The sequence below is a fragment of the Rousettus aegyptiacus genome, unplaced genomic scaffold (genome assembly GCF_014176215.1).
Source record: "Rousettus aegyptiacus isolate mRouAeg1 unplaced genomic scaffold, mRouAeg1.p scaffold_m13_p_5, whole genome shotgun sequence".
In the NCBI taxonomy this organism is placed as follows: domain Eukaryota; kingdom Metazoa; phylum Chordata; class Mammalia; order Chiroptera; family Pteropodidae; genus Rousettus; species Rousettus aegyptiacus.
In genome coordinates, this window is record NW_023416308.1 from 67,467,213 (window position 1) to 67,485,375 (window position 18,163).

At 36.0% G+C, this 18,163-nt stretch overlaps 1 protein-coding gene across 9 annotated transcripts in view; it reads left to right on the top strand.

The window, feature by feature from the left end:
• DLG2 (discs large MAGUK scaffold protein 2) overlaps positions 1-18,163 on the top strand; it is a 1,668,408-nt gene that overhangs the window by 331,492 nt on the left and 1,318,753 nt on the right. For all 9 annotated transcript variants that reach the window (XM_036221811.1, XM_036221806.1, XM_036221807.1 and 6 more), the window contains one exon: positions 13,288-13,362. In XM_036221811.1, coding sequence (XP_036077704.1) covers positions 13,288-13,362 — 75 coding nt within the window. The remainder of the gene's footprint in view (positions 1-13,287; positions 13,363-18,163) is intronic.

The following is an 18,163-nucleotide window of genomic DNA, read 5'->3' on the forward strand; positions in this document are numbered from 1 at the left end:
ATGGTCACCTGAGGCAGATGCTCCAGGGGTATTTCTTGTGTGGGTCGTGTGTGCCCTCCTTTTGTAGTTGAGCCATGATTGCTGTTGGCACATCAGTAGGTGGGATTGACCCTCAGGCTTACCAACCATGAGGAATGGCCGTGACACCAGCCTACGAGCTGCTGTGTGAGGGCTGATCCCACACAGCAAGCATCACCCCATCTGGTTCAGGTGCCTCCCAAGACCACCCTTTGGGTGTGCCACTTGTGGGCTAATTTGGTGATGTTCTCTTGTGAAATGCAGCTGGCCACCAAGTGTGATGGTTCTGGGGCCTCTTGGAAGGGACTCCTGTGTAGGCCAAGTTGCCGCTGCCTGTGACTTGTTCGAGGCTATTTGATAGGAATTACAAAGTGATCTGCGGTTGGTCACTACCTTTGTTGGACCTGGAGGTGTGTAGCAAGGGCCACGCAGTGAATCAAGGATGCTACAACCAGTACAGGGCTGGGGTAGCTCAGCAAAAGGCCTAGGGTACTTCTAGGCTTCACACAACATGCAGGCTCTCCATAAGGCTCAGCTGATGAAAGACCCTCAGGTGAAATGAGAGTTGGGTGGGGCAGGGTCTCAACTAGTGGTATTCAGTGGGTTAATGAAGATTCAGATTTGGTGGAAGTGCTGAGCCTGGTGCCGCTCTGTAAAAGACTAAGAGCACGCCAAAGTAAGCTGCCGCCTGCCTGGGGCTCTTGAACCCCCAAGTTGACCACGGAAAACTGCAATGTGGGCCAACAATGCCATGAAAAAGCCACTGGTGTTGTGCAAGTTGGGTGGGGTGGAGCCCCGGGGGAATCACCAGGGTGGAGCGAGCAAGCTCACCTGGCCAGTGGAAGTTCAGATTTGGCCAGGTGCAGGGAAGGCTCAACAAGGGAAAGATGGTGCCCACCTGCCAGCTACACGGGAGGAGGACTCAGCACAGAGACAGTTGTGGCCATCTCTCCAGCGCTCACCCGAAAGCCACAAAAATCAGATTTTTCTGCCACCTCTCCCTGGCTATCCCTTCAAATACTGTTCTAATTAGAAACTGTCAAGAGGAGTTCTGGATATTCCTGCTAATAAAAAACATTTGAGCATCATTTGCTAAAGACACCGTAAATAAAAACATATTTTTTAAAAAATAAATTCTCCCTCCCTGGTGTTTGTTATGAATCTCCTAGGGTTGCAAACTATAGTGCTTCTTAGTAGTCCTTTAAATTAATACTGTCCTGAATTAATACACATGTAATTTACTTGGCAATCTGAAGTTCTATTTAAATCAAGGACAGGTTTAATTGTTAGTTTTTCCTTGCTGAGTGTTTGATTTTGGCTAGGCACCTGATCTACAAAATCTTGCACATTCTTCCATTAATTAACATTTGTTCAAAAAAATATATTCATAGATGTCACGAAGACTAGGCACCCACAAAAAGTGATATTAACCAACCCCCTTCTCTTCATGTTAGGTTTTGCCAGAATTTTATGTATCTGAGAAAAAATGCTGAGAGAACTGTGTACATTTAAGTGGACAAAATTTCATGTGTATTTTTCATAAAACACTGTCCAATGTATATGTACTTTTGAAACCCAAGAAGATTATAAGAACAAATTGATATGAATTGTATATTTAATAGGTTGTAATTATGTCTTATCAAAAGCTCAACTTTTAAAATCTTTTATTCTTTGGAAATATGGTAATTGTTCCCTTTCCCATGTAGTTAATTATAAATTTCAGGAAGAATTAAGTCGGCTAAAACTCTTTGCTTTTTTTTTTCTTTGTCTCTATGGTAGCAGTGAGAATAGAAATAAATTGCTTTGATCTTGTTTCTGAATGGCATTTCTTTCCTCAAAGGATGGACCTTATTTTGAGGACCTGAAATTTGAGATATTTTTCATTAGCTATGAATTCAAGAAAGGTATTTTTTACAATAAATTTAAAAATGTGTCAGGAAGAAAATTGTAGCTTATTTTAGAAATCACAGCCTTTGTTTCCATAAGACTTTGCAGTTTCTGACATAACAGATAAGATCTGCCAGTGAATATTCATTGACTGCAGTAGTAGTAATGTCCAAAGTTTCTTTCTTGCAAGGAGAAAAGTGCAGTTGTGGTCCATTCCTCTTGTCTTACCTTGTTATGTCAGTAGGATGCAGTGATACCAAAAAATATTAAGGTCATTTAAAGTATTTTACAAGACTCTGTTTTTAAATCTTGCATTCAGAGGCTTAAATAACTCTATTGTATCTAACTCTGCATAGCGATAATTCAGTTTTGGAGATTTCTAGAGCTTCAGGGACTATTGGGACATGCTTCCATATAATGCTAAAATCCCGTAATATATTTCTTAGAAATATTTACGGACCAGTGATCTCAAGTATGTGATCCCAGACTGCAGAGTCCATCTGGCTCCCAAATTTAGTCATCCTAAAACTGCTGCAGTTATTTCAGATATTCTTTCCAACTTAGATTTAAAATTCTGATGTTTTCTAAGCACTTTCTTGTACTTGTACTTTTTCTCATTTAATTTTCATAGTGATCTTGTGATAAACATTATTATTTTATACAGGGGTGGGAAAATAGGCTTAGAGGAGTTAAGTGGCATAGGAGAAAAATCCCTGATTAATAAGATAAATATTAATATTTATATAATGTAAACATATTTATCTTATTACTAGAGTATATACTGGACCCTGGGCTAAATATATTTATTATCTTATATAATCCTTATAATAATCCTTAAAATTGGGAATTATTCTCTCTATTTTACAGATGAGAAAACCAAAACTCACAAAGACTAAGAAACTTATCTAAAGTCACAGATATAGAAAATAAAAAACATTCCAGCCCAGGTTCACTGGTTTCCTTATGATAGTAAACATTTGCCTTAACCATCTTTCACAGTTAATGTAATGATAGAATGAACCAATGATACATGTTAAGTGCCTGACATCTAATAGTTGCTCAATAAATATTACTTCATTATACATCTAGGAAATGATTTCTGAATCCAAGCTCAGGGTCTCTCTCTCCACTGGTACCATGAAATGTCAAGTTACAACAGTGGCTCTCATGTATAATAAATCTTGAACTGTGACTAGCCTGAGAATTTAGGGCCTGTCTCACTCACCATAGTTAATTAATCTAGGTAGCCAGGTGGGTAGAATATTATTTTAACACAGAGTGTTTAATCCTTTTATGTACTAGTTAGCCACACATTCTACCTCTGCTTTCCCAGGCAAATGCCTGCCTCAAGAAACAAGAGATTTTGGAAAGCATGACTATGATTTAGCACCGTCATCACAACCCACTGAAAAACCCTCATTCTCAGCATCCTGTGGAGGGAGAGTGGGTCAGCAACATTTTTTGTCACTTACAGAGGAGGCAAACGCATCACTACCCAGCATGGCTTCAGTCTTAGTAAGGATTTCCTTAGAAACAAATCAGGTCAACTTATTTTAAACATCTCTGAAACATGAGAAAATAAAAACAAGTAGAAAGTTAAGCCCAGGATGGGATAAAATTGTATACTGAGGAAGTACAAGGCCTTATATCCAAAAGTGAATGAAAAATGTTGACATTAACCGTGGGTATGTTTTGCATCTGTGATTGATACAATGAACTAGCAGGACTCATGGGATGAAGTAATAGAAGCCACTTTATTTGGGACTTCCCATTGTTTGCTTAAAGCTTCTTAATGTCAGTAAGCTTTTCCCTACTCTCTAGATGAAAACTCGGGTAGCCTCATGACTTTGCATGAATTTCAGTCATTTGCAAGGAATTAAAGGTTCTGCAATCACTTAAAATCATAAATACAGTCTTAATTTAGTAATTAAAATTATTCAGTACCAAATATTAATCAAAACTCTGAATGCTTTTCCAAATTAAAGACTCTTTTCTACTGTGCAATCTTCAGAAAGGACATTGGCTTTAGGGCATGTTGTAGGCTTCTCTTTTCTTTTTTCTAATATGCAAATTGGTTTGTGGAACATGAAACCAAAGTTAAAAATGAAGACCAGAAAGTTCTTATTAGACTGGGATTGTTATACGTTTTTTTCTCTGAGCCTGACATGTAATAATAATGATAATAATAACAAAAACAAAGAAAATAGCTGCCACATTGTGCTGGTTATACATAGAAATAGTCCCAAATGCTTTATTTGTATTAATATCTTTAATCTTCATAACTGAGGCAAAGAGAGATTAGGCAATTTGCCCAAGATCACCGAGCTAGTACATGGTGGATGTGAGATTTTAACCCAATCAGTCTGGCTCTAGACTCTCCCATGGGCATCTCTGTGTGTTTCAGGAATTTCCCTTTCTGAGCCTTTCTGATTAAATCTATAATGTGGATGATACATTTCTTTAGCCCCAGGTTTTATAGCAGTCTGTTCCACACAGTAGGTTGTCTTGTCAGGCATCACAATGGCTCCAGGATGGCTCTTTTGCCTTGAAAAATTCTGTAAGTGCAGGCTGGCCCAAACTGGCCTCTCCTGAGACAATAAATAGCCCATTTACCATGGTATCTCACTCTTTAAACTTTCAGGGAGTCAGATCCCAGTATACTGGACTCCCAAATCCAACACAGTTATATCAAACTCTAGGTGTACACTTATCAAAGCCTTTTTCACCTATCTTAGGTGAAAAGAGAGATGCTTCTCATTCTCTCTCCAAAGAAATCCCTTCCCTTTATAAATCTCCAACTACCCGACCCATGTATACTCTCATTACAGATAAGGGTTCAGAGAGCTGAAAGTGGTTCTTGGTAATTTCCTTTGAAAATTATAGTACCTTCTTTGGAATCTTATTTTTATTATATGTTGATGTCTTATACAGGACTTACAGTATATATCATCTTGTGCATATATTTTTACCTATATTATACTTTTGTACCTGGAACAACTTGATTTTCTCCTTTCCTTTAACAATGTACTCTGAAATTACCAATTTTATAGTAAGTAAGGCAAATAATTCAATAAGAACATTTATTCCCCCCCCCAAAATTATTTGTACACACATGTACACACAGACATATACATATATATGTGTACATATGCACACATTGTAATTCTATGTCTGTACACATTATATCTCATATATATATAATGAAATCGATGATTTAGAGGTATCCTGGGAGTTGCTTTTTCAAATTTTTTGAAAATTTCATTAACTTGATATACTGGAGCATATATTAGACTAAAAGCCAGAACAATGTATTTTCTAATAATTTTAATAAGAGTAAACTTAAATGTTGTGTTAATATTTATAATAATTTAAAAAGCATAGTCACTACATTTACAAAGCACTTTACAGTTCACAATTCATTTGCATACATATGTCATTTTAATTCTGTCAAGAAAAAAGTCATTCGATTTTGACCCCTGGACATCATGTTTTAACCTTTGTTTCTTCATTTATCATATACCTGAAAGTCTCAGAAAAGATGAGAAAGACACCTTAAGTGCTTTTCCAAAGCCTAAACTCAGGAGAGCTTCTCATGGTTTTTGTAGGATCAAGACTGTCCCTCTAGTTCCACTCCTTGGCAAGACTCATTTGTCCCACACCCTGCTGTCCATGCACCGTGAAGTAGAGCTAAATGAGGGGAATTTAGCTTTTTGTGTAGCATAGAATTATTCTTTCCCCTCAATCCTAGGTTTCTAAGGCCCCAAATTGAGGGGTTTTCTAACCAAGTTCAAGTATACCTTGATTCCTCACTATCAGATGGTATAGGGCACACCTTTAGCCTGGAAGGCTCTCCACTCACTCTTTTCCCTCCTAAAAGCTTTGATGGAAAACTGATGTGTCTCCTGTCTCTACAAAGCCCTTCCTGATTTAACCAGTCAGATTTCAATATTCTTGCCTTTGGCCTTGATTTCTCAGCACAATTTTCCATGACCTATGCTCATCCCTTAATCCTGCCCCCAAGATAGGTGAGATGGATCTTTATGATCTGCCCATTTCATTTAATTTATAATATATCAGTAATATTGCTTTATAATTATACGTTTATTAGTTTGTCTTTTTCTTTAGACTAAGAACAGTTTAGACAGAGACTAAGTCTTGATACATCCTTATTTCTAATTTAATAGTTGGTATAATACTAATTTTTCAATGAACGTTTGTTGACCAACTAAATGAATGAATGAATAATCCTAATATTTAATGCTGTTTTAAATGTAACATGTTGATATCTCCTAAAAGGCTGGTAGCTCTTTGAAAGGATTTTTATTTAAAATATTTTATTGCTAAATTTATCTCTGTATATACCTAGCATGGTGCTTTCCTTATAATACATGTTTGATAAATCCATAAATAGATAAATTAATAAATGAATGCGTGGGTGAACAGTACTATTATGCAAAACTTCTCAATCCAGAAAAAAAAAAAAACCTTATAATATGAGAATCACTTAACAGTAAGCAGAGCAATAGAACTTCTCAGCTCTTTCTCTGCCTTTAGAAGAACACACTATTATAAATGAAAATTAAGTCAATGTTTTATTTGAGTGAATCAATTCTTAACCTGCTATACACAGAAGTCTCAGGATTAAATGACTAAAAGTCTATATAGGTACTTTGTAAACTCTAAAGCATTCTAACAGAAATATGCCCTGAGAAACAAAAAATTCCTACTTTTTCTGGGGATGGCATGGGTTGAGAAGAATATCTTTAGAATTTTCTTAGTCTAATATTTGTTAATGTACAATTTTTAAAAAAATATTTTGCAGTTCTTTTTTTAAATAATATTTTTTCACCTATACTTGACATACAATATTATATTAGTTTCAGATGTGTAACATAGTAATTAGACATTTATATAACTTACAAAATGATAGCTTTGATAACTCTGGTACACATCTGACACCATACATAGTTGTTACAGTGTTATTGACTATATTCCTTTGCTATACTTTATATCCTCATGACTATTTTGTAACTACCAATTTGTACTTCTTAATCCCTTCCTCTTTTTGACCCATCTCCCAAACCCCCTGCCATCTGGCAACGATCAAAATGTTCTCTGTATCTATGAGTTTGTTTCTGTTTTGTTTGTTCATTTATTTTGTTTTTAGATTGCACATGTAAGTGAAATCATATGGTATTTGTCTTTCCCTGTCTGACTTATTTCATTTAGCATAATACCCTTTAGGTCCATCCATTTTGTTGCAGATAGTAAATTTTCATTCATTTTTTATAACTAAGTAATGTTCCATTGTATATATGACCACCTCTTCATCATTCATCTACTGATGAATTCAGGTTGCTTCCATATCTTGGCTATTGTAAATAATGTTACAATGAACATATGAATGCATATGTCTTTTCATATTAGTATTTGTGGGGTTTTTTTGGATAAATACCTGGAAGTAGAATTACTGGGTTCTTCTTTGTCTTTTGTTATAGGCTTTGTTTTAAAGTCTATTTTGCCTGGTATAAATATGTGCTGCTACCCTAGCTTTTTTTTTCTTTTCCTTTTCTTTTCCATGAAATATTTTTTCTATCCCTTCACTTTCAGTCTGTGAATGTCTTTCAAACTGAAATGAGTCTCTTGTAGGCAGCATATGTAAGGGTCTTGTTTTCTCATCCATTTGGCAACTCTGTATCTTTTGATTAGAGGATTTAATCCATTTACATTTAAATTAATTATTGCTAGATATATAGTTATTGCCATTTTATCATTCATATTTTTTTATCCATTTTTCCCCCCTTCTTTTTAAAGAAGTCTCTTTAACATTGCTTCTAATACTGTTTTGGTGATGATGACCTTTTTTGGCTTATCCTTGTCTGGGAAGCTCTTTATCCCTCCTCCAATTTTAAATGTTGGCTTTGCTGGATAGAGTACTTCGTTGTAGTTTCTTGCCTTTTACTACATTGAATATTTCCTGCCAAACTCTTCTTGTCTAAAAAGTTTCTGTTGAAAGACAGTCTTATGGGGTATTCTTTGTAGGTAACTAACTGCCTTTCTCTTGCTGCTTTTGAGATTTTTTCTCTTGGTCTTTAACTTTTGACATTTTAATGATCATGTGTCTTGGTGTGGGCCTCTTTGGGTTCATCTTGTTGGGAATTTTTGTGCTTCCTGGACTTGTATGTCTATTTCCTTCACCAGGTGAGAGAAGTTTTCCATCATTATTTCTTGAAATAGATTTTCAATTTCTTACTCTCTCTCTTCTCCTTTAGTACTCCTATGATGCAAATGTTGGTACACTTGATATTGTCCAAGGGGGCCCTTAAACAATCTTCATTTTTTAAATTCTTTTTTCTTTTGGTTGTTCTGACTGGGTGTTTTATGCAACCTTATTTTCCAAATTGCTGATTCAGTCCTCTGCTTCATCTAATCGGCTGTTGATTCCCTCTAATGTATTCTTCATTTCAGTAGTAATTTTCATTGCTGTCTGGTTCTTTTTTATGTTTTCTATCTCCATTTTTATATTTTTTATCTCTTTTGAAGTTACCACTGAGATCATTGAGCATCCTTATAACCAGTGTTTTGAACTCTGCTGTTGGTAGAATGTTCATCTACATTTTTGTTTAGTTCTTTTTCTGGAGTTTTGTTCTGTTCTTTTATTTGAGACATGCTTCCTTTTCTCTTCATTTTTATTGCCTCCCTGTGTTTGTTTCTATGTATTAAGTAGAGCTGTTATGTCTTCCAGTCATGATAGAGTGGCCTCATGTAGTAGGTGTCCTGTAGGGTCCAGTGGCACAGTCACCCTGGTCACTTGAGCCAGGTGCTACAGATGTGTCACTTTTGTGGGTTGTGTGTGCTCTCCTGTTGTAGTTGAGTCTTGATTGCTGTTGGCATGTCAATGGGGTTGGGGGTAATCCTCAGGCTAATTGGTTGTGAGTACTGGCCATGACTACAGTGGAGGAGCTGTTGTGCAGAGGCTGACCCTATGGAGTAGTATTTGCTTTAGTGGAGCGCTGATGCTTACTGAGTCTGACCTTTGAATGTGCTTTTTGTGGAGCTGGTCAGGTGGTGCTCTAATGTGGTCTGAAGCTGGGCACTGGTGTGTTGGTTCTAGGGCCTCTTAGGAGGTACCCTGGTGCTGGCCAATATCAGCTGCTACTTGTGCCCTTCTTGGGTCCACTTGGTGTATGCTGGACTTGGGGCTGCTTAGCAAGAGGTATGGGGCACAAGAAGACTGGATGCTCCTTGTTTGGGGTTTGTGAACCTTCAAGAGATTGTAGGAAAGTCTGTAGCATGAGCCAAGAGAGGCTATTTTTATGGAAAAGTCACTATAAGTGGCTTGAGTGGCTGAAAGTTGGGTGGGGCTCAGAGAATCACCAGGGTAGAGCAAATGGTGTTAGCAAGGTTGCTAGAGACGCAGATATGGTGCATACAGGCTAGGTGGGTGTAGAGCTCAACAAAAGAAAAGTGGCTTCTGCCAGTATTTCTGTCTGGAAGAAATCTTTCTCTCTAGCTCTTGCCCTGAACCCAGATAATTCAATTTCTACCCATATGTCTCTAGTGCCTTTGAGCTGCTGCCCCAGTGCTGGAGCTCAGAGGAAGTGAGTTTGTCAGTAAGTCTATACCTGGCCACTTTAAGAGGAATGTCTGAGACTCCAGCAGCCCTCTGTCTGACTCAGCCACAATCTCTGCTGGTTTGCACAGCCAGAAGTTATGCAGACGTCTCTCCCCAGCATTGGAAACCTGAGCTGGGGATACCGGTGTGGGGCTTGGACCCCTGCTCCTCAGGGTGTACTCCACAGTAGATATATCCCTTACAATTTTTAACTGCCACATTTGAATATAGGACCAGCCCATTCTGCATCTCTGCATCTTCTACCAGTCTCATCCTGGCTTCTTCTCTATGCTTTTAGTTATAGGACTTCTGTTTAGCTGAATTTCAGGCAATTCTCAATGATGGTTGTTCTGTAGTGTGGTTATAATTTTGATGAGGTCATGGGAGGAGATGAGCACAGCATTTCCCTACTCTGCCATCTTGACCTGTTCAAATTCTTCATAGTTACATATTTATCTAATCAATCTGAGATGCCCTTGTCCAGCATATTTGGCTCATTTGCTCAGGATATTCTGGAATGCAATATGTCAAGATGATAACATCATAAAAAGATAACCAAGGAAGATGAAAGACATCAACCTGTCTAAACAGCATAATATATTTTTTAATAGACCAAAATCCACTGATAGTTTTGTCTCTTAAGAGAGCATGTTTTTCAGGGTTAGCATTACAGATCCCAGAATCCTGATCAAGTCACATATCAACCATCTACAGGTATAAATATCCAGGGTAGATGGATAAGAGAGAGAGGGGGGAAGCGAAAGCTCTATTTTTAGGGAATTTGTCACCAACTTTTATATTGAATCATTGCTTGAAGAGCTGGGCCAGCCCTTTAGGGAATCCTAATGTTTCCTCTTGATTTTTGGCTTAAGAATTAACTGAAAGGTAGAGCTGAGAGCATTCTTTACCATAGTGTTCATACTGGTTCTAGCTGGCTTTCTAAGGCCTGACGATCTGCCAAATATGTGGTATCCCCAAACTCCAATGTACCACAGTGCCCACATTAAAGATTGGAAAAGACTAAAGAAGGAGGCTGAAAATTTATAGGAAAAAGAGAATTTTAACCCCTTTACTTCACCTACTATAGCAGTACCATGACCAGTGTTAGATCTTGCCTTCTTTAGTAGAGTGAAGGGGCCAGTAAGACCTTAGGTTGGGATTTTCAGTAACCATACTTGAGTAGAAGGTCTTGTGAGATGATCTGGTCTAAGTATTCTTAATCTTTGTTATTACTCCAACTCATAGAGGAATACCTATGGTAACTATAGATCAGAATGATAGGAATTCTCAACTGGAAGGTATGCCTATTTAGAGAAGGGAACATGTTAAATTCTTAGAAGAAATATGAAGTTTGGAAAAGATCTATGGGTGAATTTGATAGCTCCTCTATCCACATTGAATCATGAATCTAATAAAACCCTCTCATTTTGCACATGAGAAAAGTGAGGTTTAAAGTGTTATAGTACCTTTCCTAAAATTTCACAAATGGAAGCATACTACTGAAATTCAAGATTCTAACTTCTATTCCAATCTTATTTTTATCTAGTCATGTGTTATGGGTTAAAAAATAATTTATGTTCACCTGGCATCTGTCTTTAGTAGGCCTTTTTATGTGTTTGACCTTGTGTAATCATACTGCTAATCTGCTTGTTTAAAACACTATTAGGAAGGTCTTAGTATCCAAAACTCAGATAATAATGGATTAATAGATAACTCATATAGATTTCTATCTTCCTTTACTCTATACTATGCATTCATAGAAGTTCAAACACTCCTTGTTTATGGCCCATCACATTTTTGCCTCTTTACTATGTGTTCCATAAAGATATCTACTATATAGTTATAAAGCAAGGTTATTATTACTGATAATAATAATAATTACAAATTATTACAAAGGAGACATTCTTTACCATTAACATTGTTTGGTATGAAGCCTTATAATTAGAAATGATAATAACTAGCATGTTAATAATACTTTTAAATTCCAAAGCTTAACCTTACATGTAGATAAATTATATTTATTAATTGGGCTTAGGCTGTCAGAAAAAGACAATAAACTTGTCCTGTTACTTTGTGTGTTCTCATTGGTGGCATCCTTGAAGATTGGAATAGTCATCTGAGGTGAATCTATATCTATCACCTAATAACATTTCTATGAATTAGGCATCATACACTATTATACAGATGTGACCACGAAGACCAAGAGTATTTCATGGCACCAAGCACATGTTCGAGCTTAGCTTAAAATTGTGGTAATCTAACACCAGTTCCATGCACTTTATATTTCTCGTTGGTACTGGATGTCCTATTTTGATTTAAACAGGAAAATTGAGCATGGAGATTGATGATCAAAGTATATTTTTACTGTAACTTTATCAATAATCACTCAAACAGCACTTCAGAGTTTAGTGATGCCTTAATAATAGATTACCTAAAGGTTGCTCAAAACACAAATCATAAAAAAAATTCTTAGCACAAGTTCTGAATTCAATATTTTATTCCGGTTAAATCAGAAATGCTAAGATCATTGATATGATTAAATTATATTAGTTGATACCATGTCTTAAGCTCAATTGAACAGAAGATGAAATCCTAGCTATACTGCTTTTTTGTAGGTAACTTTTAGGCCAGGCACATACTCTTTCTGAGCCTTAGATTTCTCTCCTGTGGAACAGACATAATGATACTTAGAACCATATTTGTCATGGCAACTAATGATAATATAATGGGGCCAGAATAATATCTAGCATATTTAGTAGCTCAATAAATCATAGCTGTGGTTTTTATGATTATTAACATTAGTATTAGTGTATCTATATTATAATTGAGTATACAATGAAATAAAGGTAAAAGATGTTTTCTTAGAATCACCTTCTTCCCTTTTAACACTAATCAGTTCTTGTTATAGGGAAGGATTAGTATTGTTGGTTAAAAGGAAGCACATTTTTTAAAAATTTAATTAATTAATTAATTTTTTATGCCTGTAGCATCTGGTCTTCTTAGGTGGTCTTCCATCCGAGGACTAACCAGGCCTGACCCTGCTTAGCTTCCGAGATCAGACGAGATCAGACTTGTAAAAGGAAACACTTTATTCTTTCTAAAAGGCCAATTAGAAGAGAATTTAGAAAAGTTACAACAAAAGAATAGGTTAGCTAGAGATAAAATTTTTATGTTAAAAGAAGTGTCTGGCAAATGGCTTAGAATGTCAAATCTCTGTGCTGCTTGTTTTATTTTGTCGTACCTCAGTTTCTGATGTGACAAGAAAGGCCTCTAAAATCTATCCTGTAAAATTCTACATTCTGGAGTTCTATGAAATGCCCTAGAGAGAATCACCACCACTAATTCACAATCTGGAAGGGGAGACAAGCAAACAAGTCCTGTACCTCAACTAAAGTGATCTCACAGGGGTATAGCATGTATCGGTGTTGTCCGGGAAACTGGAGAAGAGGAGACCAGTTCTGCCTCTGGATTAAGAGGGTTCTCAGATGGTTCCTGTTGGAGCCTGAAAGCCCAGCTGCTGAGCTGAAGAAGCCTGATGCCAAAAGCCTAGTCCTTAGAGTAATACAAAATGCAATAGATAATTTCTTATGCCTTGATAAGAGTAGAAATTACATACCTAGTTTTCTGCAGCATTGCACCAAACAATCATTCTGTCTTCTCTTATACTTGTAAATATGGTATTAAACACATTGATGATAAACATGTCAGCTAGTATATACTTCAGTATATAATATATAGAACATAACAACATATTTCCTTATTTGCAGCAAAACCAGGGCAAATGCCCAGCCCAGAATTGTTCAGTAGAAGCCCCTGCTTGGATGCCTGTCCACCACTGTACTGTAAGTTTGATTATTTGATTATTACGGTTGATTATTACAAGAATTATTTTTATATTTTGAAAGATCTTTAGTGGAATAGGATAGAATGCTCTCTGAAATTATAGAGTAGAGCAAGCCTTTTAAAGGAGAAAGTATGTCTTTCCAGAAAGCTTTGCAATCTAAGGAATACTTGTGATTAGAGATTCGATGCATTTTTTGGAGTGAGGGTAACTTACAAAGGAGTTATCAAATGGATTATTGATGATTTAAATTTAAATAGTCATTAAAACAAATATATCTGTACCTATGTTTTTTTCAGTAGCTGCATATTAATAATACTTGATGTTAGATGCTTTAGGGACGGTTGCTTTCTCTTGTCATTGTTGTGTTGACTGTTTAGTGATGAGTACACTGATTTAAAATTTTCAAGTCTTCCTGGTATAATAATAGTCTCTATATTTGTGTGAAATCTTCCATCAAAGAATTGTCAAGTGCCTTAGAAACAAACAGGCATTATGCCATTATTTCTGTGTTACAAATGGGAGATTTAAATGCAAAGGGAGTAAGACTAGTGAATCAATTGTAAAGCTGGGAATAGATCCCAGACACCCTAACTCTTCTTTCATGAACTCATTCTACTACATAGTGCTCATAAATAAGTGAAGAAAGTGTCTGATTTGTGTGATAATCTCTTATACATACATTGCCTGATAGAAATGACAATGGTTCCTTGGGGACTGGGTGTACTGTAACTGACAGTTTGCTGTCATGAAATAACTTGTGTTTTGGAGATAAGAAGCTCAAAAGTTACTTTTTGGGTATTCCCTTCATTACACCCACCTTGCAAGCAATGTAAAGTGATAAGTAGAGTCTCTTAAATTTTCTCATCTACTTTCAGGTACAGGATGCTGAAAGGTGGACTTAGGCTATAAATGCAAGGCAGTAGGCCTGGAGGAGCCTACTTTTCAGTCAGATTGTGTAAGAAGATGAAGTCTTGTTCCCCTCCCCCCCACTTTTTTTTTTTTTTAATTTATCCGTAGAAGGAAGAGAAGGTGGCATCACCTTTAATGAAAGAGAGAGGATGATGCTAAATTTTAGAGGCATTCCTGTGGTGTGGATGTTGCCCAGATTCACTGGAGATTTGGAGAATAAAAATGTCACACTTTTGTGAGCAGATGGTGAGAGTGGAGTGCATGTTTAGGGATTCTTCTGATGCCAGAGGAAGGATGAATTTTAATAATTCTATTTCTTCATCCATCATGCTGTTTATTGTATTCCTGATGTTATCTCATAATTACTGATTTTATTTTTCTGAGGAAGCCATGTGCTCTTTGGGGTCCTTGTATACCCACATCTAGGTAAATCCCTGGTTCACAGTACAAACCCTGTGAGTGCAGTTTCAATTAATGAATCTTTAATTTGTTGATTTTCTCTTTAGTAAATTTTGGTAAATTATTTCATGACTTATTTCTTGGTGAAGAGGAATAATTATACTATTTTACCTTTTCAGGTGGGTCTTTTCCATTTCTCACCTTTAAGGGTCCTTTTATCTTTTTTTCTTCACAGGGTACCATGAACTATGTGTTTTGAGGAATTTATTTTCAAACTAGGCAAAAATTAGTAATTCAATTCAGCTGTGTCAGGTACTATGCCAACTGCTGAAGCTACAAAGATATGTAAATAGGGTTTCCATTTCATCAAACATCCACATGTAATACTGATTAGAATTTCTGATTAGTACTTGATCTTCCATTGCACTGATAATTCGAGCCCCAAATAATAATAATAATAAATAACATTTTAGTTACTTTGTCTAGTCTTATTACATTTAAATACATTTCTAGAATTTTGTCTTTTGAATTATTAAAAGTAATTCTTCATTGTTACTGTGGAGTTGCACCCCTTAGGATCCGGAAATCCCAGATCAGGTCTTCCTGCTGTAGGATGTGAAGGACTAAATAGGTGACTATATTTAAGACCCTTTCCGAATTCAGAATTCAGAAATGCCAACGCTAAAGTCTGACTCTCAGTCATGTGGTCAGGTGAGAGCATCAGAAGGTAGATGCTTTTTCTTGCTTCTGCCATAGAATTGGGAGCTGCTAGTGTCATGGATTTCCTTTGACATTTACTTAAAAGTCACTACATCTCCCTTTGGGGCAGGCACTTCCTGGAGTAGTCACACAACCTATAAAGATTCTGTTATTGCAGGGAGTAACCCTGAGGTAGGCTGCCTGTGGCCATATTTAGGTTATGTGTGTCTGCCTCTGGGCATGACTGACTGATCCAGGGATGAATATCTAATCCCAGCTGGGCCAGTTCTATTCTTTTGCCTGGGAAATTTGTTCTACAAAGATACCAAATTTGTAGTCAGTCATCGGTATTGAATCACACGAATGACAATGATTTGACAAACATTCTGTGAACCTCAGTTGCTGAGATCTCTGAGCTGCTCTATATCTACCCTCTGAGGTTTTGCTGACTCAAATCTCTGTTTGGTTTTGTAAAATGGTCACAGTAATCTGCTGATAATCAATAAGTTGCTTTTCCTCAAGTTATTCAGATTTTCTTTTTCTTTTGTTTGAGGGAGTTTAATATTTTTTGATTTATTTGCAACCAAAGAGAAAAGAAAAACCTTTTAATTAACTAATATTTCTAAGTCAGCAACATTTATGGAGCTCCCACTAGAGCAAATGTAATGAGTTGTTTTCTCAGACAGAAAGAAGCACTCAGAATACTGGGATGTTGATAATTTATACTAGTATATTTATTCCAAATATCTGATTATATACAGGTTCATAAAAATGACCGAAGTATAATTTGATAATGACTTAATTCACATTATAGAATTAAAAAAATATATATAGTTAACATAAGCATATAGTTAGCATAAGCATATTTACATAGCAAAAAGATGCATATGATATGTAAAGTAGTTCTGGTATTAATTTCCATTTTCCCATCTCTCAGAAAATAAAGAATATCTTAGCCTCGTGTGTTTAAGAGAATGTCTTGTCAGTCTCAAATTTTTCATGAACTGTAGTAGATTATAAATAAGTGAATATGCACTTAGCATTTATAATAAATGGATAGTCTTTGTTATCTATGATTTATAATAAATGGATAGTCTTTGTTATCTATGTGCATTTTTCAAGTTCAGTTGATTCTTTCCGCATTCTTATCCCCAGTGCTCTATTCTTGTTCCTTGGTGTTATGTTCTGGAATGGTCGTATCCTTATAATTGAGCTCTATTACTTTTTAAAAAAAAGTCTTGATCTTTGTGTGTGCATTTGCCCTAGGTTCATTTTAAGTGCAGAGCTTTTATCGTTGGTTTTCCTAAGAAGGCTTCTCTCTCCAAATTGCTTTGCAAATGCCTGTCACCAGTTACATATTGCCTTGAAAATGGCTTCTCTTACTCTTTTCTCAGTTTCCTCTCCTCACGATGGCTGCTTTTTTTTTTTTTTTGACAGTTCATACCTCTATCATAATGGGACTAAGAGATATTTTTAAAGACTTATCCTTTTAGCCAGAAGTATAATATAATGTACAGCTTGAAATTCAAATTGAATAGAAATTTTACCCCCAGTGCATATACAGAAACTTGAGCATAATTATACTTTTCGAATAGCTATAAAATAAAATATCTTCCCTATGAAAAGTGTGATAGTTTTATTGTTTATCAATCGCTCCTTGTATGTATGTTAAATGCTAGAATGATACCTTTCTCCCCTGTACACTTTAAATTTAATGGGTTCATATGTCTCATTAGTTTGTATTATGATGAATACAAACACAGTGATTACCTGAACCCCTGTCACTTTTAAACAAATGAAAGAGACCCACAAGTTCTGGGACTCAGGTGAAGACAGGCAGATCTCTAAATACAGGGTGAGCTGGCCTAAGAATTAGTTCCTGGCATTTGGAAATAAAGAACTTTAGACTGGACCAGCTGCAGGAGGCTCCAGTGGCTGTTGCACTTCAGGGCATGTCTCTGGACCACTGAGTTTGGCTGTGACCTATGCATGGATTTGATCACTTTGAGGAATGTTCCTAAAATACAATTCTCAGTTACTGGGCGGTACTTAGAAATGTCTGTAGTGCGTGATTTTTATTGATTAGATATATGATATATAAATATAAATGATTTATTTAGAATAATCACTGTGTTTCCCTGCATATTTGCATACTCCTTAGTTTCTAAAAATTAAAAATCATGCTATGAGAGGAGTTTCTAAAACCTAAGTTGAAAATAAAGTTCCTGCTCTTATGAAGCTTATCATGGATATTGTTATATCTATATGTCTCTCTTGTTATATAATATTTACCTGTGAATATATATGTAAAATATTTTCAAAAATCATGTAAGCATTTGCAAAATAGAACACTATATTCCGAATACATCAACTCTCATTTACTCATTCGAGAAACATATACTGAGCACATTTTATAAATTGTAACTGACACTTGGATTACTCAAGTTATAGCAGAAAAGAATACATATAAATAATCATTATACTGGGTAATACATGGTATAATAATGGTCTATATGAAATGCTATAAATTTTCGGAATGTAGACTTGCCTCGAGGTGAATTTCAGAAGAAGGAGGATGCAATATTTGGGAATAGTTAAGTATATAAGCTTTAGAATTGAATAAGATTAGTGTTAACTGTATGAGCTTGCAGTTCACTTAATCTCTCTGAGTTTATGCAGGCAAAAGAGTATTTTGAGGTTTACATGAGGTAAGGCATAGAAAGTGTTAACATAATACCCGGACATAGTAATTGCTTGATAAGTAGTAAGAGGAAATAAAGAAAAAAGTTCAT